We start from the raw sequence: 27,615 nt of genomic DNA, 5'->3' as shown, positions 1-27,615 counted from the left end.
TGAAGAGACTTATTGCGTAAATTCAAAATGGTAGATATTTTATTTATTACATTAGCATGCAGCAATTGTGTAACATTTTAAATATTATTACTAATTAGATTAGATGTTTTTATTTAGTAAAAGGGCGTAAAAGAAGAGTAATTCAATTTTAAAAATTGAGCCTCTCACTTCTAATAATATATGATGATATGATTGAATGATTAATGAAGAACGACCTTAAGGTCAACCTTAGACGTCGTGATCTAGTGGCTTTGATGTAATAAATGAATGTTAAAAACTATAGTTAAAGAAAATAAATGTCTTTTTTTTGAAAAAAAAAAAGAACTATATTTACGAATAACTAAGAATATCATTCATCTTTAAGCTCAAGATTGCAGATTTAAGTCACCAGCTCAATAGGGAGGTGGGAACTCTTTAGGAACCTTTTCCTTTTAACTCATTTCCTAGGAGTTTGCTCCTACTACCATATAGAATTGGTGACACGAATCCGCATCAAGATTGCAGGTTCGAGTCACCAGCTCAATAGAGAGGTGGGAGCTCTTTAGAAACTTCTTTTAACTCATTCCCTAGGAGCTCGCTCCCACTTTCTACAGAGTTGGTGATTCGAACCCACAATACTGAACTTAGAGATGAAGGGTGTCTACCATTTGAACAACCTCTTCTTGTGTTTGAAATTCCCCCATCTTAAAATAAACCCTCTATGGAATTGTGAAGGAAAAAGAAAAAAAGAGAAAACAATTCTGAGAATTTTTTTTCGGCCAGGGGAGTTTCGAACACAAGAACAACCCCTTCTTATCGAAACTTTCCACACGGACTTCATCCTTACCACTGAGTATAGCGATAAAATGATGTCCGAACCAGTTGGTACAATGTTCTATCCGAAAGGATATCATTACATATCGCATACCGTATAAGTGATATACTCATAGTTAAAAAGGTGATATATATATATAACTTCATTGTCTAATAAAAAAACAAATTTACTCTTTTTGATAACAAATTCATATGTAATGAAAGATTTTTTAAACTGCACAAACTAATAGCCAACCCTTTAACTGCGAATGTGGGTCAAGGGGTTCGAGTAGCTGTTTGCCACTAAATTCTAATCATTTTTTTAAAAAAAATCTCTTTTAACTGAATCACACAATAAGAAGACTAGAATGTTGGAACTCCACAATTCCATAAAGACTTGGTCTTCGGAGAGAAGAAAGTTTCTCAGATGGTAAACATCATTCACTTTTAATTTTAAGATGGTTAATTTGAGTCACTAAAAGATTTTTAAAATGAGAGCTCTTAAAGAGGGGTTAACAAAAGTTTCTCGAATTAACTTTACTACAAAACCTTAATCATTATAGTAAGATGAGAAGAAAGTTGAAACTTGAACTAATTATAAAAGGAAAAAAATTTAACTCCGTAAAGGTATTGTTGGACAAAAGATTTGGTTGCTCAGATGGTAAATATCGTCTATCTCCAAGCTGAAAAGTGTAGGTTTGAATCACAAACTTGGTATAGAGGTGGGAGCTCTTTAGAGACTATCTTTTTAGCTCATTCCCTAGGATCTTCCACTTCCTTACCGAGTTGGCGACTCGAACCCACAACATTGAAGTTGGAGATTAAGGTGTTTACCACATGAACAACCGTCTCTTGTGTTCAAGACTCTCTGTCTTAAAAGAAAAACCTTTCATGAAATTGTGAAGGAAAATAGCAAAAAAATTGCGTTTCTCAAAAGGAAAAAAATCTTCAACATGAAATTAATTTCTTTATGTTATTTATTTATATTCCTCTGATGCGAATTTTTAAAGTTTCTTTCAATTTTACGATTTAGAGTTGACATCTTATCGTTAAAAAAGTCACACATATATACATTCATTGTCTAACTAAAAGAGTATCTATTTACTCTTTTCATTAACAAATTCTTATTTATTGAATTAAAAAACTTAAAATTATAATCCTTCCTTTTTTCCCTCTTTTGATCCCTTGTAATTAATATCAATTACCTTAATTACTAACAAAGAAAAGAACAAAGTTAAAACTTGAGCTAATTAGCAGGAAAAACTTAATGAGAATTTTTATTTTTTTTTGAAAAATGCAGATTTATTTGCTCTTTTCCTTCACAACTAGGTAAAGGTTTCTCCGGAAATAAGAGGAGGTTGCGCACATAGTAAGCACACTCAACCTCCAGACTGAAGATTACGGGTTCGAGTCATCAAAAGAAGCAAAAATGTGAAAGCTTTTTAAGAAGGACCGGAATTAAAAAAGGTTTCTTCAAACCAACTCCACAACTACTTAAAAACTTTAGAGGGCTCTAAGGATGAGAGCTCTTAGAGCACCAACCTCAAGTTTGCGGGTTTGAGTGAAACAAATAGATGGAAGCTCTTATAATTGAGTTAGCTAGTAAAAAGAACCATAGCTATAAACAATTATGGAGTTATTTTCTCTTTTTCTTCACAACTTCATAATCGCTTACAAACCAACATTCTCACAACACTACTCTAGGGTTTATTCGGACTAAACTCTTGTGAGCTCTCACCTATTTGCTTCCTAGACGACTCGAATGCGCAATTTTAAGATTGGAGATGAAGAATGCTTATCATTTGAGCCATCCCCTTGTTGTTGAGTTGGGAATGAAAAAAGGAAAAAGAGCAAAAAAGTTTGCATTTCCACAATGAAACATTTCCTCATGACATTAATCTCTTCTTCTTTTCTTAACTATCAACAGAAAGTTTTATATCCTCAAAAGTATAGATCCTTTATTGCACTTGTATAATTGTAGTGATACAAGTTTAATTTGGAATTAAACTTAATTTGGTTAAAGTATAATATAAAAGATGAAAAGGATTAGTTATCTTAATTGCAATTAGAAGACAAGAAAAATTAAAATTGAAACTTAGAACTAATCATATCAGAAAAAAACTTTAGGGGGGAGATTGTTTCTTTTTGGGAAATGCACTTTTTTTTTTGACTCTTTTCCATCACAACTCCATAAATATATTTTCGGAGACAATATTTGATTGCTCAGATGGTAAATATCTTTCACTTTAAACGTTTAAATAAAATGGTCGAAAAACCTTTTCATATAAAACTCATTTCCTAGGAGCTTCCACTTTCTTACCGTATTGGTGAATCAAACCACTAACATTGAGACTAGAAGTTTACCACATGTTCGACCTCCTCTTGCGTTTGAAACTCCCTCTTGTCTTAAAAATAAAAACTTCATGGAATTGTAAAGGAAAAAAGAAAAAGGCCAAGAAAAAGGAAAAAATCTTCACCATAAATTTATTTAGTTCCAACACATATTTTTATTGTCTAAGAAAAAGAATATATTATCTTTCCCGTTAACAAATTCTTATTTACTGAATTAAAATAATTCCTTAAATTAATGTTTCAATTTCAAAAAAATTTACCTTATTTTAAAAAAGTACCTCACCTTTTTAAAAAAAATAACACTTTTAGACTTAACACGTGCGCCCCACATTTTTGGAAGTCGATAATGTGAATGATAATTTCATTTTAAGTATTATCTAAAATATTGTCATTTTTATGTTGTTATCTTTCTCAAATAACAAATTATAATAAATTTTTTTCTATATTATTATTGTTTAGTTTAAATTTATTCGTAGAATTATTGAAAATTTTACTATTTCTTATTTTTTTTAGTATAAAAATGAGAAAATTTTATAATTGACATACTCTTATTTTCTTATTATAAAATTGAAGGTTCATAAGACATTCTACTTCACATCATTAATACACCTAGATCATGATATTAGAATTGAGGACTACCCCATATAAACTTCATACTCATGATAATCATCATATCAATTCAATCTACATCAATTACCCTCAATGCCATGATCACAACATGTAATAGTGGACCAAATCATATAATGTCAATCCCAATTATGGCCGGCAGCGGTACCGATAATGGGACTATCGAACCGACATTAACCAGAACCGAAAATCACCATCCGGAACCGTATCGGAATCGAGACGGATATGTATCGATAGTTACGAATAGGAATGACTCTATCCGTGCCGATCCGCTAGCGAACCAGTACAGAATCGGACCGGACCAAATTCCGAAAAAGTCCATTAATTTTTTTAAAAGAAGTTTATTAAAATCAATTAATTATTAAAACTTTTATTATTTTAAAGTTAAAAAATTATACTTTTCAAACTTTTAAAGTAAATTACTTATACTTTTTAAACTTTTAACATTTAAAGTTTGAAAATTTGTAAAACATGTAAAATTTAAGCTTTCAAATTATAATTAAATATATAATTTAAATCTTAGTTTGAATTTAAATTTAGTTGTAGATTTAGAAGAAGTATTATTTTTTCACTTTAGTCTAAAAGTTAATATGACCTTTGTACGTTTAAACAAAAGTTTAAGATAAAAGAATTTAATTTTTCAAGAAACTAACTACTCACATCGTTCACTTTTAATAATTATGTTTCATTTTTTAAATATATTTGATTACATTTCAAAATTAAATTAAATTATATTAATTTAATATTTAACAAAAAATTAAATATAAAAAATAACTCCCCAAATATTAGTCAAAGTTCTTAATTTAACCCTACAAAAGGAAAATGATACTCCTTCATTTCTTTATTAATTATCATATTTGTCACTTTTAAAATAAAATTATAAAATCTTTTTAATAAATATTTTATAATATATTTTTTTATTATATTAACATGAAAAAAGTTGCAATAATTATCCTAAGGCAAAGGCAAAGGCAGCTGCACAGTAAAACTTGTCAGTCTCTCCTCCAAATCTCCATTGCTCTGGTAATGTTATTACTGTAGTTGAGATTTTTGTCAATTAGGGTTCATTGAATCATGAGATTTACTTGTAACTTTCCGATTTTGCTGTAGAAATTTGCGCTGTCAAATACTAGTAGATTTATTTATGTATTAATGGGAAGCAAGTATTCCAAGGCAACAAATTCCATAAGTGATGCTTCAAACTCTTTTGAAAGTTATCGATTTCCTTTAGAAGATTTGGAGGAAGCAACCAACAATTTTGATGACAAGTTTTTCATTGGAGAGGGTGCATTTGGGAAGGTTTACAAGGGTGTTTTGCGTGATGGAACAAAGGTCGCCCTGAAAAGGCAAAATCGTGACTCCCGACAAAGTATTGAAGAGTTCGGAACAGAAATTGAGATACTCTCACGCCGTAGCCATCCGCATCTGGTTTCATTGATAGGATACTGTGATGAAAGAAATGAGATGGTTCTAATTTATGACTACATGGAGAATGGGAACCTCAAGAGCCATTTGACTGGCTCAGATCTACCCTCCATGAGCTGGGAGCAGAGGCTGGAGATATGCATAGGGGCAGCCAGAGGTCTACACTACCTTCATACTAACGGAGTTATACATCGTGATGTCAAATCTTCAAACATATTGCTTGATGGGAATTTTGTGCCAAAAATTACTGATTTTGGACTATCCAAGACATGGCATCAGCTTTATCAAACCCATGTAAGCACAAACGTGAAAGGAACTTACGGCTACATTGACCCTGAATATGTTATACGGCAAAAGCTGACAGAAAAATCTGATGTTTATTCTTTCGGAGTTGTTTTATTTGAAGCTCTTTGTGGTAGGTCTACCATAGAACCATCTCTTCCAAGGGATATGGTTGCTTTAGCTGATTGGGCAGTGAAGTCGCATAATAATGGACAGTTGGAACAAATCGTAGATCCCAATCTTGCAGCTAAAATAAGACCAGAGTCCCTCAGGAAGTTTGGAGAAATAGGGGTAAAATGTCTGGCTTTGTCTGGTAAAGATAGGCCATCAATGGGTGATGTGTTGTGGAAACTGGAGTATGCACTTTGTCTCCAAGAGTCTGTTATTTAAGATGATCCTGACTGCAAGCGGCCGCGGAGTCAGGATTTTCCTTAAGAATATTATTATGCTGCTAGCATCGGAGGAAGACACAACATCATCGATTTTTTGCAACCACTTTACTAAACGTTCAACTTATGTCAAAATTTGATTTATATATTCAATGTAAGAGACAAGTGTAGCTCTGCCCTTGACTGCAAGTCTCATTTGATGCTCAGATCTGGACGATCTTATCAAATCCGGATGATCTTTGTGCAGCTGGATAGAGGGTTTTTAGCAATTGGTTAAGTCTGATGGTTGATCATTAAGTCAAAATGGTGCGTACCATCCTTAGTGTTTGTAAATTTCACTTTTGTTGATGGATCATATAAAGATATATTTTTTGTTTTTGCAAGAGTCTTCTGAATTTGATATAGAAAGTTAACATAGAAAACTTAAATTGCTCTACCTGTGGATCCTTCTTTCATTTGATTAGGTGTGCCACATGTTGTATATGGTTTCTATTAAGTTCTTCATTCCATTGATGTCATGTTACTAATTCTTGGTGTATATATGTAAAAATTTTGCGCATGAAACTGCTGCAAAATGTTACTATTGTTTTTTGCTAGTTCAATGGAACTGGACTTGTGCTATTTTTGGTAGCCTTTTGTATTCGTATTGTTTCTGCTGGGTTTTTAATAATTACTGGACGCGGTCCCTTGACAAAATACATAAAGTAAACAAGACAAGATAAAACAAACACAATGATTTTACGTGTAAATCCTCTTGCTCAAGAAAGGAGAAAATTACGGTAACTCTTCTACCAGTAACTTCTAAACAATAACTCTATTGCCACTAAACCAACTCTAATTGATCTACTTCAAGAACCCAACGTAGCTAATTCTAGCTAATCTTGTTGTGTCTTATATGAAATATTAATCCACTTCCTTTATAACTTAGGAATAGACCATGTCAACAATAAACTGGATTGCGCCCCTTACACAATATATTCACCTTTTTGACATCATTAAAAGTAGTTAAAACAGTAATCAAGTTGATAGAAATAAAGTTCATCCAAATATGTATTAGAAACTTTCTACCAACCAATTCAAGTCCATTCAATTTAGAAATTGATTCCAAAACAAAAAATGTATTTCTTAATTGTTATGTATTTCAAAAATATATTATATTCAATGTCTAATTTATAGATTATCAACTTAATAGGATTTCAAATTATTCTGTATTCCAAATATCCAATATACAAATAATCAAAACTATCAATCATTCACTGTTTGTATCAGATTACAAAGTAAAAGAATATATATTTTAAACTTAATTGTATTATAAATTGTATTAGCTTAAATTACTACATAAAAATGACCATTAACGACAATTAATTTTAATTGCCACTAAATTTGTATTTTTAGCGGTAACTAACACTCTTTGTATATGTCTTTAAAGCCTTTAGCGATATTGTTTCTAATGACACTTAACTAATGTCGGTAAACACTTTAGCACTCTATATTAATATCTAATTTATTGCCGCTAAAAACTGTTTTTGTTGTAGTGAATATACAATTTATATCACATCATCTAAATTGTATTCAAGTGCAAATGTATATTCGAAACAGATAAAAATACAAATTTTGTATAAAAAAAAAAGCATACAACTTTGATATTAGTCTGTTGGAAAGAATGAGGACTAACATCTAAATTGTATTCAAGTGCAAATGTGTATTCAGAACAGATAAAAATACAAATTTTGTAGAAAAAAAGCATACAACTCTGATATTAGTCTGTTGGAAAGAATGAGGACTAACATAAAATTATATAAGATCAATATAATGAGGATAAAATGAGAAAAATCAAAAATTTTATGTGAAATAATTGATATCACTATAACAAGAAATTTTACACTGTGAAGTCACAAGTACAATATTTAAAGTGACTATTATACACTAAAAAATATAACCCTCTTATAATCTTTCCATCTCACTAAATATTGTTCATATTCTATTTTGGCATAATACATATATTGAATTCTAAACTTGGCTTCAAATTTTAACTTTGACCTCCAATTTTCATAATGCACAAACAGTCACTTTAACTATCCAACTTTTAAATAAATAAACACATGAGTCCTACATGACACAATACACGTAAGACATCACATAGGACAAAAGATGACACGTAGGATGACATGTAGAATATGTGTGTCTATTTGTTCAACTTTATACAAGTTTAAGTGTCTACTTGTGCACACCCAAAATTGAAGGACATAAATATAATTCGAAACAAAGTTAAATGGCATATTTATGTATAATATCTTGTATTTTTCCTTCCCATACTATTTTCTTATATAGTCTATGATAAACTTACTTTGTTCTCTAATATTTTCTCTATATTTTTGGTGTTATAAGAGAAATAAATCCTATTGATGTCATTAATGAAAAGCAACAATTCAAATATCTTTGATATTTTCTTTACAAATAAAGGTTCTTTGACCCTTTTGCACCCTAGCAGCTATTGAAGACATTTGAGCAAAACTTTGAATAATTGGATGGACCCCACAACATATTCTGTTCTCATCATTTCAGATTATCCTCTTATTGTGTGAAATTATTTCTGGGAGGTGCCATAAGTTGTTTTCCTGAATAGTAAAACACAATCAGAAAATTACCTTATACTCAGTGATAGCTTAAATAATGTTATTTGAAGGTTATTAGTTGCACTCAAGTCTCAACCATGGGAAGCAAGTATTCCAAGGCAACAAATTCCATAAATGATGCTTTAAACTCGAGTTATCTCGTTCCTTTTGAAAGTTATCGATTTCCTTTAGTAGATTTGGAGGAAGCAACCAACAATTTTGATGGCAAGGGTGGATTTGGGAAGGTTTACAGGGGTGTTTTGCGTGATGGAACAAAGGTCGCCCTGAAAAGGCATAATCGTGACTCCGGACAAAGTATTGAACCGTTCCGAACAGAAATTGAGATACTCTCACGCCGTAGCCATCCGCATCTGGTTTCATTGATAGGATTCTGTGATGAAAGAAATGAGATGATTCTAATTTATGACTACATGGAGAATGGGAACCTCAAGAGCCATTTGTATGGCTCAGATCTACCCACTATGAGCTGGGAGCAGAGGCTGGAGATATGCATAGGGGCAGCCAGAGGTCTACACTACCTTCATACTAGCGCAGTTATACATCGTGATGTCAAGTCTACAAACATACTGCTTGATGAGAATTTTGTGGCAAAAATTACTGATTTTGGAATATCCAAGAAAGGGACTGAGCTTGATCAAACCCATGTAAGCACAGACGTGAAAGGAACTTTCGGCTACCTTGACCCTGAATATTTTATAAAGGGACGACTCACAGAAAAATCTGATGTTTATTCTTTCGGTGTTGTTTTATTCGAAGTTCTTTGTGCTAGGTCTGCCATAGTTCAATCTCTTCCAAGGGAGATGGTTAATTTAGCTGCATGGGCAGTGGAGTCGCATAATAATGGACAGTTGGAACAAATCATAGATCCCAATCTTGCAGCTAAAATAAGACCAGAGTCCCTCGGGAAGTTTGGAGAAACAGCGGTAAAATGCTTAGCTCCGTCTAGTGAAGATAGACCATCAATGGGTGATGTGTTGTGGAAACTGGAGTATGCACTTCGTCTCCAAGAGTCTGTTATTTAAGATATTTTTGTTTTTCTGAGTGTTATATAGAAAGTTAAACTTTGAAAACTTGAATTGCTCTACCTGTGGATCCTTCTTTCATTTTATTAGGTGCGTCCGGCTGTTACACATATTGTATATGGTTCTTATTAAGTTCTTCAGACATTTTCTTATTGTAAAGAGGCAAAAAGGAAGTTTGCTGCTTTGACATAGTCATCTAAAACTATATACATTCAACTTTCAGAATGGAACTATAAAAGTTTGATCAAACCCATGTTACCACAATAGTAAAGGGAACTTTTGGTTACCTTGACCCTGAATATTATCAAACTAGTCAGGTGACAGAAAAATCTGATGTTAATTCTTTCGGTGTTGTTTTATTAGAAGTTCTTTGTGCTAGGCTTGCGCTGGATTCACCTGTTCGAGGGAGATGGTCAGCTTAGTTAAATGGGCGAAGGAGTGTCAGAAGAACGGACAGTTGGAACGAATTATAGATCCCAATCTTGTTGGCAAAATAAGACCAGATTCCCTCAGGAAGTTTGGAGAAACAGCGGTGAAATGCTTAGCTGAAACTGGCGTAGACAGGCCATCAATGGGTGAGGTGCTGCAGAAACTGGACTATGCACTTCATCTCTGAGAGCCTGTCATTCAAGAAAACAGTACCATCCCTATCCGCGAGCAAATCAACGATTTCAGTCATGTTGATGACACTTCCTCTGCTTCTTCGGTCAAAATTGGGCTGATCTCTAGTATGAATGGTACATACCTTCCTTTAGTATTGTTTACATATTTTTTTTTTGTTTTTTAAAGAGTCTTCTGAGTTTTATATAGAATGTTTCACATTGAAAACTTGAATTACTCTACCTGTAGATCCTTCTTTCATTTTATTAGGTGTGTCACATGTTGTATATGGTTTCTATTAAGTTCTTCATACATAATAAATCATTACATTAATCATGGTAGCGAAAACACTTTAGAAAACATGGAACAATTTTCAGGCTCTGGAAAGTTTGCATATGGTAATACACTCTTTTCTTATTGTAAAGAGCCAAAAGGAAGTTTGCATTACCTCTTCTGAGATTGCTCATGAGACTCTTCTTTATTTCAATAACTAGATTTAGGAACGTGCGTTGCACGTTTATCCCAAGATACTTCATATAAATTTTGTATCGTAAAATTTATCATTGTTTCGGTAGAAACTACATAAATCTTCCTAGTAAAAATATTACATCTTTAATTATAAAATTGACTAAAAGTGCATAAAGTAAAAATAACTATCACACAAATTCAATATTCCAACGAAGATATTAAAATACAACATGATAGGTTAATGTATACAAAGCAACAGGCCATAGTAAATTATCAATAATAATAACACAACAATAGAAAGTACGTTGTACAATAACAACAAGCAAGAAACATGAATGTTAAACTAAATAAATAAAAAGAGACGAGAAAAGAGAGCATAGAGATTTTCTCATTTTTTTCAATTGGTTTAAGTTTATATATTATTGTGTGAAATGTCACTATTTATTATTGGATAACATTGAGAAATACAAAGAGTTGTCATAAATAAATATTAATCCATTTGAGATTATCGATGAGAAATGAGAGTAATGAACATAATGAATATAATTAGTGAGAGTCACATACATTTACAAGTTGATGGTAAGTTATGTATACTAATATGATGATTTACTATTTACTATTAATATTTAATTTATTAAACAATTTATAAAATTTAAGTGTACTGTGTAAACAAAACTGTAATCTAAGAATAAAATATATAAAAGAATTTAAATATACTAAATCTGTAATGGAAAATCATTATGACTAAGTATTAAGAAATTTATACGAAAATACACCATTCAATCAAATACATTCTTAAAATAAAACTACAAATAATAAAAAAAAAAATCAAATATTGGAGCAAGTTTAGCATAAGGCTACCAACAAAAATGCAAATTGATAATGTAAATTGAAGACATTCCTTTCCCTATTTTTAAGACATTCCTTTCCCTGTTTTTTATTGATAATGCAAATTGAAAAAAAGCTATAGTAATAAACATTCAACCTTTGACCATAAAAAAAAGTTAAAAGTTTTGGAAGAGAAGTTAACGAAAGCGACATTCAACTACATAAATGGAGGGGTCTTATCACAGTTCTAATCTCGGTAAATTACAAAAACAAATACATCAAACTCAGATATTCTAGTAATTGAAGTGTTATTCAACCCTATAATCACATTCGCCTTGTAATCTTGACAGAAATCCTCTTTGCCTTGAAATTTTCTTCACTTGATTAAAGCTTCTCTAGTCTTCCACACACAAAAATTGTATCACGTATAAATCTTTCTATGAAAATACTATTAGAAAATTTTCATAGAAAGATTTGTATTTATAGGAAAAAATATAGTTTTGGAATATGAAGATTCACTTACAAAGTTGAAAGGTCAAGTATTATTACAAATTAAAAACAAATATTAATTAAAAATATAAATTAATTTGGAAGATGAAACACATACATGTATCTATTCAAAGGGATAACTCTTATTTTTAATTTTTGTTCTATTTAATTTACTCACATGTGTATACCAATTAAATAAAAATATTATAGAAATTCTACTATTTACTATTTAATTAATTATTTATTTAATAACATTTGAATTTAGCATAAGGGTAAAATTGTAATTCAACTTTTCTACTTTGGAGCTTCACACTTATAATAATATATGATTTGAATTTAGCATAAGGATAAAATTGTAATTCAACTTTTCTACTTTGGAGCTTCACACTTATAATAATATATGATTAAAAAAATAGTCAAAACCCATTTAGATTTTGCATCATGAAAATTAGTAATTAGTACTCCCCTGTCTCCATTTACTTGTCAAATTTTTACTTTGCAAGCCTATTAATAAAACAATGATTGATATAGTGAGTTTACCATTTTATCCTTATTAATTGATAGAATTTCAAACATATCTACCCGCTACATTTTTTAAAGACATTAATCGAATGTTGAAAAATTGAACGTATAATAGAAAAACAAAAATTGTGTTCTTTCTTGATTTGTCAAAAATGACAAATAAAAGGGAAAATCAAATTAGAAAATATTTGATAAATAAATAGGGACGGAAAGAGTACACAACAAGCAATCATTCTTTTGCACACATAAAATATTAAGTACTATTACTTATAGAGAAAAAGGCAGTTTCATATAACAATGGAGAAACATAAACAAAAGTAAAAAAAAAAAACAGTTTCATATATAAGTTAGATACAGATATATACATTATTAAATTTAGAGAGGTCTAAACTATCTAGTAGTAATCAACAAGTAAATGTCCTAATCAAGAGTAAAAAAAGTTTGTGTTTTCTTTATATAGAATTTGTGAATTTCATCAATTATATACTTGGAATTGTTCTACATTCCTCAATCAGGGTTGACTTTGTTCTTTTCTTATCTATGTTTTCAATTTTGAAATAGTGAACCCCTTTCAATCATGTAACTTTTACTTGTAGCGTTCAGATTTTGCTCAAGAAAACAGCCGGGAGAAGTTCAATTAATGGTTGCACTCCATGGGAACCAACTATTCCAAGCCAACAACTTCCATAAATGATGCTTCCAATTTGAGTAATCGCGATCCTTTTGAAAGTTTTCGAGTTCCTTTTGTAGATTTGCAGGAAGCAACTAATAACTTTGATGACAAGTTTCTGATTGGAGTGGGTATATTTGGTAAGGTTTACAGGGGTGTTTTGCGTGATGGTACAAAGGTGGCCCTGAAAAGACGTAAGCCTGAGTCTCCACAAGGTATTGAAGAGTTCCGAACAGAAATTGAGATACTCTCACACTGCAGCCATCCACATCTGGTTTCACTGATAGGATACTGTGATGAAAGAAATGAGATGATTCTAATTTATGACTACATGGAGAATGGGAACCTCAGTAAACATTTGTACGGATCAGATCTATGTCTTCCCACTGTGAGCTGGGAGCAGAGGCTGGAGATATGCATCGGGGCAGCCAGAGGTCTTGACTACCTTCATAACTGTGCAGTTATACATGGTGATGTCCAGTCTACAAACATATTGATTGATGAGAATTTTGTGGCAAAAATTACTGATTTTGGAATATCCAAGACAAGGCCTGAGTTTGATCAAACCCATCTTAGCACAATAGTGCAAGGAACTCTCGGCTACCTTGACCCTGAATATTTTATAAAGGGACGACTCACAGAAAAATCTGATGTTTATTCTTTCGGTGTTGTTTTATTCGAAGTTCTTTGTGCTAGGCCTGCCATAGGTCGTTCACATATGATCAGTTTAGCTGAATGGGCAGTAGAGACGCAGAAGATGGGACAGTTGGAACAAATTGTAGATCCCTCTATTGTGGCCAAAATAAGACCAGAGTCCCTCAGGATGTTTGGAGAAACGGCAGTGAAATGCTTAGCTTCGTCTAGTGAAAATAGGCCATCAATGGGTGATGTGCTGTGGAAACTGGAGTACGCACTTCATCTCCAAGAGCCTATCATTCAAGATAATCCTGAATGATTCTTTGTTAGTGGATCATGTAGAGATTTATTTTTTGTTTTTTGTAAGTCTTCAGAGTAAGTGTTTCACATGTGTATATGACTTCTATTAAGTTCTAATTGTAAACAGCAAAATGAAGTTTGCTTACCTCTTCTGAGATTTCTCAGAGACCCCTCCGATTTCTCTGGATGTTTGATGTGTTTGAGATACTATAGAATTTGGTCTCTCTTTTTCATTAATATTTGGCAATAGGGATGGCAAGATCAGGTCTGGTAATATGTTGATTTGTTTTGATTTTCCAGTCTCATTGAAAACGAGGATACTCATATCTCTGATTTCTCTTCCTGGTAATGTGATACTTATGTAATAATGATGAACTTCCCCCAAGCTATGTACAAACACTTCACCATTTCAATTTACAACTAAAAAACATGTGCTCCCAGAGTAATGCCATAAAAAAAATAAAAAAAAAGGAGCTTCAGGCAAGACGATACTTGAGATGCATAGATTCGCTCTTGCAGATTCATGTGACTGACAATTGCTCGCAAGTGGCTATTGAAGTCGAATCACCTTCTCCATGGGGATACGATGAGTTATCATGAAGCTCCATTTTCTCATTTTCTTAATATATAAAGGGAGGATTTGTTGCTGCACGTAAATCTTCTTCTTTCTTTACTTACATCTGAAATGCCTTGGACATGGCTTGTTTTAATCCCAGAACCTCTCGTGTGCACAAATGTACATCATATAAGACTGCATGTACCAACAGAACTATAAAAGGATAAATAAATGAACAGAAGAGTGCAAATACAAAGAGTTGTACAAGAACATGTGATAGAGCAGTATTGAAATATTAGATAGCTTATTCAGATAGTTAGTTAATACTGTAGCTTATTCAGAAAATTAGTTAACACTGTTTGAGTTTGTTAGAATAGTGAACTTAATTAAACAATTGTGTACAGATTCAGTTGAGTTAGTTAAAACAGTCTAGAAGCTTCTACTTGATTCATATACATGTATATATACAGATGTCATTACTTGGAATAAGATACTTTTCTTCTTCCCTAAATAATCTCTTCAATTTTGCCCTCTGTTCAAGGCTGATTCTCACCAAGTTCTTGTGACCTCCATTAATGGAGGTTTGATAAGCTCAACTCCTTTTCTTTCAACATGGTATCAGAGCTAGGTGTGCTCATCGCTCAATCGTACTTCACATAGCTTTCAATTTCTTATTTCTTTTTCCCCGAAATTCATTCGATTCTCATCTAATCCTTTCCTCCAGAATTTTTCTCTGCTGATTTCTATGGCAGAAAACAGTCAAACTGAAAGCAGTCAAACTGATAGATCTAACCCACTTCACATCGGAATCAATCCACTCTACATTCACCCAGCAGAAAGTGCTGGATCTACACTTGTGTCATCTGTTTTCGACGGCACTGGATACAGGTCATGGAGAAGAAGCATCCTTCGAGGTATTTCAGTCAAGAACAAAATGGGATTCATCACTGGAAAATGTGTGAAGCCACCTTCAACAGATCCTACATGCAGCTTATGGGAAAGATGTGACGATATGGTTGTTTCGTGGATTCTGAATTCACTTTCCACAGACATTGCAGACAGTCTTCAATACGTCAACAATGCAAAGGAATTATGGTAGGAATTGGAAGATAGGTATGATCAACCAAATGGAGCAAAACGCTATCAGATCCAAAGAGAAATCAATGATCTAACTCAAGGTGTTCTCGATATTACTGGATACTATACAAAGCTGAAGAAACTATGGGAAGAGCTTAATGCTTTAGATGCCAGTGCTGTATGTAATTGTGTGTGTACGTGTGGAGCAAAGACTAGCTTACACAAGGCAGAACAAGACAAACAGTTAATTCAATTTCTTATGGGACTGAACGAGGTTTACACTGTGGTTAGAGGGAGTATTCTGATGATGAATCCCTTACCAACTATAGCACAAGGATTTTCCATTCTTATTCAGGAAGAAAAACAACGTGAGGTTAGGGCACCAAACAAATCCATCATTGAATCTACTTCTTTGAATGTTGGAGCTCAAAATGCAGGAAGAAATCAGTTTAGAACAAACTACAATCAACACCAAAATGTTGGTGCGAGTGGAAACCAATCTTACAGAACAAATAAATCACAGACGAGTAAATCTTCTCAGCTTTTTTGTGACTATTGCAAAAGGCAAGGACATATTAAGGAGAAATGTTATCGATTGCATGGATTTCCAGTAGATTTCAAATTCACCAAGGGAAGAAATGCAGGAACAGCAGCACATGTTCATGGGACTGGGACTGGATCTGAACTTGAAGAAAACCATCAGAATCAAGGTCAACACTTCACAAAGGAACAGTATAACCAGCTTATGCAACTCCTAAATAATTTTCAAGTAGGAACTGCTGTTGAGGCCTCTCATAATGATGTAGGTGCTGCAAACTTCGCAGGTATATTGGCTTGTTCTTCTCATAAAGAGTTAATGAGTAATCTATCATGCAAATGTTTCAAATCTTCTGCTGAATATTGGATCCTAGACTCTGGTGCTTCGAATCACATGTCCTCAGATAGGAAATTACTGACCAACACCAGACCTTTACCCTACCCTTTTTTAGTTACTTTACCTAATGGTTACAAAGTGAAAGTCACAGAAATAGGTGATGCTGTCTTGAGTCCAAAACTGACCTTAAATAAAGTACTCCTTGTCCCTAGTTTCAAATATAACCTGATTTCCATTCATTCTCTAACAATGCAACTTAATTCCATTGTTAATTTTTCTGCTCATACATGCATGTTACAGGGCCCTTCAATGAAGAGGCCTTTGGAGCTTGGTAAAGCAAGGAATGGTTTATACTACCTATGCTCAAGATGTCAATTCACCAGCTCAAGTCCAAATAATGTTCAATCTCTTACTGCCTGTAGTTCATTTTCAAGATCTATTCAGTCTCATGATTCTAGTATTGATTGTTCTGTGTCAAAATGTAGAAACTCTGGTTGTTCTATGTCTGTTTGTAACCATTCTGTTAGTAAAACTACTGAGTCTTGTACTTTGCCTTCTGTTTGTTCCTCTTTTCCTAATACTTGCATTGAGCATATGTGGCATAATAGATTGGGACATGTACCATTTGCGAAAATGAGAAGTATATCTAGCATTCCAGTAAGGTTTGCCCCTAAACAACCCTTCACTTGCACTATCTGCCCCATGGCTAAACAAGCAAGATTACCCTTTCCTATCAGCACTACCTTTTCATCCAAACCTTTTGACCTTTTGCATTTGGATTTATGGGGACCCTACCAATATGCCTACACATGATCACTATAAGTATTTTTTGACTATTGTTGATGACCATAGTAGATCAACTTGGGTTCACCTTCTGAGCTGCAAGAGCAATACTTTGCAGGTCATCAAATCTTTTGTCAAATTAATAGAAACTCAGTTTCATGTAACCATAAAATCTATTAGGTCCGACAATGGGATGGAGTTCACTAGTAAAGAAGCATCTCTTTTTTATGAATCCAAAGGTATTATTCATCAAAAATCATGTCCGGACACACCCCAACAAAATGGAGTAGTAGAACGAAAACACAAGTATTTACTTGAAGTCGCTAGATCTCTCATGTTTCAGTCTAAAATACCTCTTAGATACTGGGGAGAATGCATTCTCACAGCCACCTACTTAATCAATAGAATACCCTCTGCCATCTTAAAGAACAAATGCCCCTATGAAATCTTGTACCAAAAACAACCTACATATTCTCACCTCAAAACTTTTGGTTGTCTGTGTTACCCCACAGTCACCAAACCTCACAAAGATAAGTTTGAAGCCAGGGCAACTCCTCATGTGTTTGTGGGATATCCTTCTCACACAAAAGGATACAAAGTTCTCAATCTAGCTACCAAAAATATATATGTGTCTAGAGATGTCAGTTTTCTTGAACATATTTTTCCTTTTGCTGTATCTTCTATTCCATCTACTTGTGTATCAACTGATATTTTACCTTCACACTGGGACAATGGTCATAATGAAACTCAAGAGATGCATACACCTTTCTCTAGTGCTGACACTTTTGAACCAACAGGACAAGTCCATGACTCCCATGTACCAGCACCAACACCTATAACTACACCTTTTTCGCACAACCCTTCCATTCAGGTCTCATCACATCCTCATCAATCTATAGTTCAACCTGTTATACCTGAACCTAGAAGATCCACTAGGCATCATATCCGACCATCTTACCTCCAAGAATATGTTTGTCCAATGCCTTCCTCAAAGGATCAAGTCCCCAACCAATCTGTTGGCAATTCCTTAAATGCACTCTTTACTAACAAACACTACATCCCTTTTACTACTCTTAGTTGTGAAAATCAGCAAATTATAAGAAACTTATCACATGATAGTGAACCCAACTCTTATGATGAGGCTGCCATGAACCCTGCTTGGCAAGCAGCCATGACTCAAGAGTTTGAGGCTCTCCATATTAATAACACTTGGAGTTTAGTTCCTCTACTTGCAGGTAAAAAGCCCATAGGTTGCAAATGGGTATATAAGGTGAAACACAGGGCCGATGGAAGTGTTGAAAGATTCAAAGCTAGGCTGGTGGTGAAAGGTTATACACAACAAGCAGGCATTGACTACACAGAAACTTTTTCACCTGTGGTCAAAATGACCACAGTAAGGACTTTGCTTAGTGTTGCTATCAAGAAGGGATGGGGTATCTATCAATTAGATGTTAATAATGCTTTCCTACATGGTGACTTGCATGAAGAAGTTTTCATGGAAATTCCTCAAGGATTGGAAGTTGATTCTCCTGGCCTAGTTTGTAAGCTCAAGAAGTCTCTATATGGCTTGAAACAAGCTAGCAGACAATGGTATGATAAGCTTACTGAAGCACTTTGTACAAAGGGCTTCATTCACTCAACCAGTGACTATTCTCTTTTCTACAAAGTAACCCCATCCTCCACTGTATTTGTGGCTGTATATGTGGATGGTATCATTCTCACTGGTACTGATTTTCAAGAAATTCAAGACCTTAAATCTTTTCTTCATCTTCAGTTCAAGATCAAGGACTTGGGAAGACTGCACTATTTTCTTGGTTTGGAAGTTATTTACCAAGATGCTGGTCTTATTATATCTCAGAGGAAATTCACTATGGATTTACTTAAGGAGTTTGATTGTCTTGGGTACTCTCCTGTGTCTTCTCCACTTGATAGCTCTGTCAAGCTACATGCCTCAGAGGGGGAATTACTGCCTGACCCTTCTTATTACAGAAAGCTAGTTGGGAAGCTGAATTTTCTTAGCAACACAAGGCTGGATATTGCCTATAGTGTACAGCATTTAAGTCAGTTTATGCAGGCTCCACGAGTGCCTCATCTTAAGGCTGCTATACATGTCCTCAGGTACTTAAAGAGTGATCCTACCTTGGGACTTTTTCTGTCAAATACTCCTAACTATGAGCTCAAAGCATACTGTGATTCAGATTGGGCGTCATGCCCGGATTCAAGGAGATCAGTCAGTGGATATCTTGTGTTACTTGGAGACTGTCCTATTAGCTGGAAGTCGAAGAAACAAGAAACTGTCTCGTTATCCTCTGCAGAAGCAGAATACAGATCCATCAGGAAGGTCGTTGGTGAATTAGTGTGGCTTAGAAGGCTCCTACATGAACTAACCATTCCATGTTCTGATCCCACACCAGTATTTTGTGATAGTCAAGCTGCTGTTCATATAGCTCGAAATCCTGTGTTCCATGAACGTACAAAACATATCGAAGTAGATTGCCATTTCGTTCGAGACAAGTTACAAGATAGGCTCATATCTCTGCATCACATTTCCACAGTGGATCAATTAGCAGATATTTTGACAAAAGCCCTCACTGGTATCAAACATATGCATCTTTTGGGCAAGTTGGCTGTGACATCTCCACCTCCAACTTGAGAGGGGGTATTGAAATATTAGATAGCTTATTCAGATAGTTAGTTAATACTGTAGCTTATTCAGAAAATTAGTTAACACTGTTTGAGTTTGTTAGAATAGTGAACTTAATTAAACAATTGTGTACAGATTCAGTTGAGTTAGTTAAAACAGTCTAGAAGCTTCTACTTGATTCATATACATCATATATTATTATAAGTGGGAACAAAAAAAGTTAAAAGTTGAATTACGATTTTACCCTTACTATTAATTAAAATATTATAAAACATTTAACTATTTAATTTAAATATTAAATTGTTTCATTTTAATTAAAATGTTGATAAACTTTTGCACTTCCGTAGGTTAATTCCTAATTAAAATATCTAACTTAATAATACCTATTTTCTATAATATATATATATTCTCTTTTTTTGAGATTTTAAATTCTAAATAATTTGATTAATGTTTTATTCTCCATCTATAATTACTATGATTAAATTAAATTATATTAAATTGGTTAGTAAAAAGAGCAACCCTCCATCTCCCCATGTATAAGATCATGATTATTTCATTAAATATACAAATTCTTCAACTTTTCATCTTCTCTTTTAATTATTAATAATACTCAGTTATGAGTTAATGACATTAATAGTCTTTAATTTCTTATCTTAATATCAATTGTAGAGGTAAAGTTATGATCTCCATTTATAATTCCTATAAATATTTTTAAAAGAAAAACTAAATGGTGAGGCTCGTAAGCCTCTTTTATATAAATCTCTAACTAATGGAGGAATATTTTTTGTTCACCAATTACCTCCTTTTGATGAGATTATTTCGGTGATTTTCAGGTACCATTTATGTTATTTTCTTGTTTAACTACAATAATAGTATATAAGATTTTAATAGTGATATTTTGTATCCTACTTTCATTATTATCACTTTAGATGACTATTTTTTCAACTGGTTTGCTGTTTTATGAATTCTTGAATTTATTTGGAATCTTATATTTGTATATTGTATTTTTCCATGTAAAATATCATTTTTTCTTATTCATATTATATCAGCTCATAGATTATCACAATATATTATTCTACTTCTTTTATTAATGTGGATTGTAGGGACACGTACAAAAAATTGATGGTTATTCATTTCCTGTTGTTTACACACTATATGTCATTGCATTTTAGTCATTCTAACATATCTAGGAACACACGTGCAAAGCACGTGTCCAGAAACTAGTGTATATATACAGATGTCATTACTTGGAATAAGATACTTTTCTTCTTCCCTAAATAATCTCTTCAATTTTGCTCCTCTGTTCAAGGCTGATTCTCACCAAGTTCTTGTGACCTCCATTAATGGAGGTTTGATAAGCTCAACTCCTTTTCTTTCAACAAGCAGCACCAACGTTATAACTACAAGAGTATCTAATAGACCAATTAGGAAAGCTTTCAGGTTCTTAAACTTTGTGGCGGACCATGACACCTTTCATAATGTTGTAGCAGAGAATTGGCAAGAAGGATACAGCTCTGACCCTTTTTTTTTAACTTTCACAATAAATTGAAAATGGTGAGTAAGGCACTATCAAAATGGAGTAGAGATACATATGGAGATATATTTAAAGGTGTACAGGTTCATGAACACGAATTTGAGCAATACCCCACCAGTGCTAACAGAGAGAGATTGCAAAAGGTACAAGCTGAATTGATAAAGTTTTATGCTGTCGAGGAGAAATTTTGGAGACAGAAAGCTGGAATGCAGTGGTTTGTTGATGGAGATAGAAACACTAAATTTTTTCATGCTCATGTAAATGGAAAAGAAGAAGATTGCTACTACATAGAATTCAAGATTTCAGAGGAGTGTGGCTAGACACAGAAGAGGACATTACACAAGAGGTGATTAGATTTTACACATAGCAATTTACACAAAAAATCAACCCACTAATTTTGAAATGTTGAACCACATCCCTGAGATGATATCAGCACAACAAAATGCAATATTACTAGAATTGCTAGAGCAGGATGAAATCAAAACTGCAGTTTCTGGGCCAAGTGCAGAGAGTACTGGAGGACCTGATGGCTACACAGGAAAGTTTTTATCAAGCTTGTTGGGATATAATTGCTAACGATATGACAAAAATGGAAAAATCCTTCTTTTGGGGACACAAGTTACCTATACATTACATGTACAAATCTGATTTTAATTCGCAAGAAGAAAGAAATCACCACTTTTTCAGATATGAGTCCTATTAGTCTAAGCGATTTTACCAGCAAGGTTATTTCAAGAATCATTCATGAGAGAATAGTGAAGTTGCTACCAACAATAATCTCGCCGCAACAATCAGGCTTTGTTAAAGACAGAAGTAATGTGGAGAACATATTATTAGTCCAAGAAATAGTTCATGATATCAGAATTAGAGGTAAGCCGACCAATGTTGTACTCAAACTAGGCATGGCAAAAGCTTATGATAGAGTATCATGGCTTTTCTTGACTAAAGTTTTAAGGAAGATGGGTTTTGGGGAGATACTGATAGACATGGTGTACAAAATCATATCCAACAACTGGTACTCTATACTAGTCAATGGACAACCAAAGGGGTTCTTTAAGTCTACCAGAGGACTGAAACAAAGAGACCCTTTATCACCAACATTATTCATATTGGCTGCGGAATGCTTATCTAGAGCTACAGCCCAAATGGTATGGAAACATTTTTGTAGACCAGTAGGTATTAATACTGAGAATCTTCTCTTATCTCAAGTGATTACAAATTGTGGGAGAGATAATCAGCAAGTTATGTATATATTTCAAGTTGTCCCCTCTATCATAGTGTGGGAATTATGGAAGAGGAGAACCACACTAAGACATAGGGGACGGAAGAGTGCCAATAATAAATTGGTCTATCAGATAATGCATACTTTGATCATGTTCATTAAGACAAGGAGGAAGAATATGCCATATAAATGGAGTGCATTAGTGGATGCTTTATTTAAGTACAGTCCTGCAGTCAAGGTAATCAAAGTAACTTGGAAACCACCAGAGACATGATAGATTAAAGTGAATCCAGACGGAGTGTCTAAAGGTAACCCATGAATGATTTCGTGGGTTTTTTGTGCGAGAAACATAGAGGGAAATATAATATATGCACAAGCTTAGGAGATTGAGGATTTATCCACCACTAATACAAAAGCAGAAGCGCTGGCAATAACATGATCTAAAGTTTATAGAGACGACACAGTTAGACAGAGTAATTATGGAAACTGATTCTCTGTTAATAAAAAATATTGTTGAAAGAACCTGAAAAGTGGCTTGGAAAATTGTGACTATTCTAGAAGGTATTTGGGGACTTATGCGAGGCAACACGATTATAATAACACATGTACTCAGAGAGGGGCACAAATCGGCTGACTATCTAGCAAATGTGGCACTGGAAAAAGAGGTTGTTATAGTAAACAACTTTCAAGAGTTGGAGCCTCAGGGCAGGAGAATAGTAAACAATGATAAAATGTGTACTCCTTATTTAAGAATCAGATCATGCAAACGATGGAAGGAAGACAGGAGCAGGAGGATAGAAGCAACTTTCAAGTTCAAATTCCGAGGGAGGAGAATTGTGAGCATCCGTGTTTTACTAATAGGTTGCTCAGTGTTGCAGGTACAACATACTCAGGACAGACAAATCACAACAAGAACGAATACAAAATTAAGATACAAAACAGATACAATATGGTTATAAAAAGATACACACAATAAGCATGGAAAAACAGAAAAGAAGGCACAAGCAAGAATATGTAATAAAGGCCGAGCTAGCGAATAATACTGACTATATCAAGAGCTGAACAATGTGTGGTATTAGCATCATATGATGCTCAATCTATTGGTCAACAATTGGTAGAAATCACCTAACCTAAGAACGCTTACTATAGAAATGACAACAAGATGAAATCGAGAATCACAGGAAAATTGTACAAATAGAGAAGAGAAGGAGCATAACAAGAAATTTGCAGATATCAACAAATGGAGTGAGGAAGAAGATCGACAAAATGAAAAAGAAATCAACAAAAACCAAATCCATAGAAGTGCATACCAATTAGCATGCAAATATCAAAGAAGAGTAACTCAGCTGGCCGGAATAACAACAACGACATCAGAATCTCCAATTGCACCTAAGGAGAAGTATTGTGGAAGAAGATGGAAAGTTCTGATACACTTTTGATTGTCTTTAGCGAGTTTTTGACTAAAAACATCCTTGAACTATGGTTTTAAACTTAAAAGCACATCATTGTAATATCATAGTTAACAAAAAACATCATTCAAGTATCTAAACATTAACAAATCCTATCCATTAGTTAAAAGGCCGTTAAAAATCTAACGGAGTGGGTGAAATTTGTTGGGAATTAAACACACAACACACACAAATAATCTAGAGAAAAGAGAAACGGAACACAAACGGGACACACAAGAATTTAACGTGGTTCGGTTTCCCTACTCCACGACTGTAACAGGAGGATTTTATTTCACTTGTGCTACTCTCGAATTACAAATACAAGGATCATATTTATAGGAAAGCCAAATGGTTAACCTAGGGTTTCAGTAATGGGTCGGGCCGGCTCACAAGCCTCCACAAAGCCCAACAATCTCCCACTTGGAGGCTTGAAGAATTTCAACTGTCATCCACTTAGAACACTTGTATGTCTAGTAATCTTTTTCAACTCTCTCCTGCTACAGCGGCCTTCTCATCAGTCAACTGAAAGGCCCGTTGAAGCTCCCCGAAGCTTCAACACATCAGTCACGGCTGAAACTGCCCTTGACTCGTCCTCGGTCCCTACCGGCTCCCACTTGAGACACGAACTGCCGGATCCTAGAACTCCCTGAGAACAAACACTCTCCATACTCAGCAAGAAATTTTCTGGAGACGTATCAACAGCTGGAATACTGGTTCTCTTGACCCACTGTCTTCTAGGAGCCTTGGCTGAAGCACGGCCGGTGCTCCCACTGCCACGAACGCCTCTGACTGGTCTTCCTGAACCTTTCCTTGCTCGTTCATCCTGAATCTGACCTGTGGCTCTGGGTTTCTTTCTTGCAAAGACAACCTTCTTCTGCCCACGAGATTCTGTGAACCGGACTTTGTTTTTCTTCTGAACTGGGACGGTCACTCCCTCAGACGGTAATCCGACAATATACAACGATCCTCTTTTTGTTCCACGAGCCATGACAAGATTGCCCCTCACGACCTTCCACTGCCCATTTCCGAACTTCACATGATGTCCCTGTTCATCCAACTGCCTAACAGAAATCAAACTTTTCGTCAAGCTTGGAACAACTCTGACATCCTTCAAGGTCCAGAAACCGACTGGCGTCTTCAGCACCATGTCACCCATGCCCGTAACATCAAGAGCTCTATCGTCTGCAAGCCTTACCTTTCCAAAGTCTCCAATAACCAGATTCTGCAATGCTTCACTGCTGTGGGTAGCGTGAAAAGAAGCACCAGAATCCATGACCCAGGAATCCACATTGCTCTCCGCGCAACAGATAAACAAATCCTCGTTGACGCTGTCTTCTGCAATGTTGACTTGTTTGTCTTTCTGGCATTGATTCCTGAAATGCCCCACCTCCTTGCAGTTCCAACATGTTACACCTGAGCCATCCCGAGCCTTTGACTGACTCCTTCTTCGGTTCCTGCTCCCACTACCTCTGTTATTTCCTCTGCCTCTGACGACGTTTAGCATATCACCTGATGATTCTCCAGAACTCCTTCTTCTGACATCCTCGCCAAGAACGAGATCACGAATCTTCTCAAAGGTGAATCCATTAGGTCCCACTGAACTGGCAACTGCTGTAACCGTTCCGGACCAACTGTCAGGCAATGATGATAACAGTAGTAAAGCTTGAACTTCATCATCGAACTTAATGCCAACTGACAAAAGTCTGGCTAAGATCGAATTCAATGAGTTGATGTGCTCGGTAACTGAACTGCCTTCCTTCATCTTTGTGTTCACCAACTCTCTAATCAGAAAAATTTTGTTTGCTGCAGATGGCTTCTCGTACATGTTAGACAAGGCTTCCAAGATGCCTTTCGCTGTCTTCTCCTTAAGAATGTTGAACGCAACATTCTTGGTCAACGAGAGTCGGATAACTGACATAGCTTTCCGATCCAAAACTGCCCACTCTGCATCAGACAATTTTCCTTGCTTGTCACCCAACACTACGTCCAAATCTTTCTGAACCAGCAAATCTTCAATCTGCATCTTCCACCAACTGAAATCTGTACCATCGAACTTCTCAATTCGGAACTTCCCATCTTCTGCCATCTCAAAGGACTTCGGCAATTCCCTTAACGGCGTCTACAGACAGCGGGCGGCGATTTGGACGATGCTCACGATCTGGACGCTCGCGGCTGGATCTGAGGCTCCTCGACGCGGCGGCCAACGGAACGGCGCGACGGACAGCACACGGACGACGGCTGTTCGCACCCTGCGCGGTTCTCCTAGCCGGCTGCTGCTTGAGGTTACCCACACGGTAACGGCGGCTACTCCTCCCTGCACACAGTTCTTCACACAAGAACCCTAGGTGACAATTTCTCACAGTTTGTGTTACAATGTTGTTGAAACCTCGCTCTGATACCAATTGTTGGGAATTAAACACACAACACACACAAATAATCTAGAGAAAAGAGAAACGGAACACAAACGGGACACACAAGAATTTAACGTGGTTCGGTTTCCCTACTCCACGACTGTAACAGGAGGATTTTATTTCACTTGTGCTACTCTCGAATTACAAATACAAGGATCATATTTATAGGAAAGCCAAATGGTTAACCTAGGGTTTCAGTAATGGGTCGGGCCGGCTCACAAGCCTCCACAAAGCCCAACAATTGGTATCAGATTTAACCCTTCATATTCTCTCAGGTCTCAGAGATATGGATTTTAACTTTCATTTGTTGAAGTATGCTTCATTATCCACCTGTCATTTTTAAATCTGTGATGCAATAACGCAAAGTCAAATCATGCAAATGCAGAGATACTAAAACCAGTATCCCTCAAGAACATGAAGAATGATTGCTTTCTTACGCGGTATATGTGTTGTTCACAATGTCTTTCCTCTTAATTAGAAGAAGGTAAATTAAAGGCAATAACAAGCATAGTTAGTTCTTTTCGATAATGATCCAAAACCAATGTAGGTAAAAGGGTCCATATTCTCCACAAAAACATGAAATATTTTCCCATCTCAGTTTGGTTCTTTATTTTTAGCAATCAAAATTTAGCTAACAGCTAACAACTTATTGTTATTATGCTAATGTATATGTATATGCTTTGACAAAAAAAATAAATCATAGAAGTGTGAGAAATGTCAATCCAATTACATCTTGTGCATATTTCATCTAGTAATGCTACTGAACATATTTCTCGTTTCATTCACAACTATAATACATGTTCACAAACTCTCCTATTTTCCATTTTTCGTTTTATTTCTGCTCTGACTATGAGCATCAGCAAAAAAATGAAGTGCTAATTAGAGATGATCGATGTTGATTCTACCGGTTAACTAGCTTAAGGAGGAAGAAGATTGACTATGATTTAAACAAAAACTCGTCTTTTTGCTTTTCATTTTTTGTTTTTTAGCTTCTTTATTTAATCTTGCTTTAATTGCAATTTGTAAGA

At 34.7% G+C, this 27,615-nt stretch overlaps 1 protein-coding gene across 6 annotated transcripts; it reads left to right on the top strand.

The window, feature by feature from the left end:
- Window positions 1-4,669: 4,669 nt before the first annotated feature.
- LOC107018783 (receptor-like protein kinase HERK 1) lies at window positions 4,670-14,275 on the top strand. Of its 6 annotated transcripts, XM_027917090.1 has the most exons (4): window positions 4,680-4,794; window positions 4,882-5,070; window positions 8,728-9,272; window positions 13,799-14,275. In XM_027917090.1, exons 1-4 carry the CDS (start codon window positions 4,702-4,704, stop codon window positions 14,055-14,057), a joined length of 1,086 nt encoding a protein of 361 aa, XP_027772891.1. In that variant the 5' UTR covers window positions 4,680-4,701; the 3' UTR covers window positions 14,058-14,275. The 6 variants fall into 6 exon arrangements, with proteins under 6 accessions (XP_015074838.1, XP_027772891.1, XP_027772892.1 ...); XM_027917091.1 differs by lacking the exon at window positions 13,799-14,275 and having other exon boundaries at window positions 8,728-9,720; XM_015219352.2 differs by lacking the exons at window positions 8,728-9,272; window positions 13,799-14,275 and having other exon boundaries at window positions 4,670-4,794; window positions 4,882-6,450.
- The last annotated feature ends 13,340 nt before the right edge of the window (window positions 14,276-27,615 follow it).

Source organism: Solanum pennellii, chromosome 5 (genome assembly GCF_001406875.1).
Source record: "Solanum pennellii chromosome 5, SPENNV200".
Taxonomy (NCBI): domain Eukaryota; kingdom Viridiplantae; phylum Streptophyta; class Magnoliopsida; order Solanales; family Solanaceae; genus Solanum; species Solanum pennellii.
The sequence above is the reverse complement of the archived record's forward strand: the minus strand, read 5'-3'. Positions and strand labels throughout refer to the sequence as shown.

Excerpts from the sequence above, each read along its gene's own strand:
- LOC107018783 (XM_027917090.1), top strand. The coding sequence starts at position 4,702 with ATGAAAAAAGTTGCAATAATTATCCTAAGGCAAAGGCAAAGGCAGCTG. Across the intron at positions 4,795-4,881 it reads TCCAAATCTCCATTGCTCTG|AAATTTGCGCTGTCAAATAC; the intron begins GTAATGTTATTA and ends ATTTTGCTGTAG. Across the intron at positions 9,273-13,798 it reads TTCGAAGTTCTTTGTGCTAG|GCCTGCCATAGGTCGTTCAC; the intron begins GTCTGCCATAGT and ends TCTTTGTGCTAG.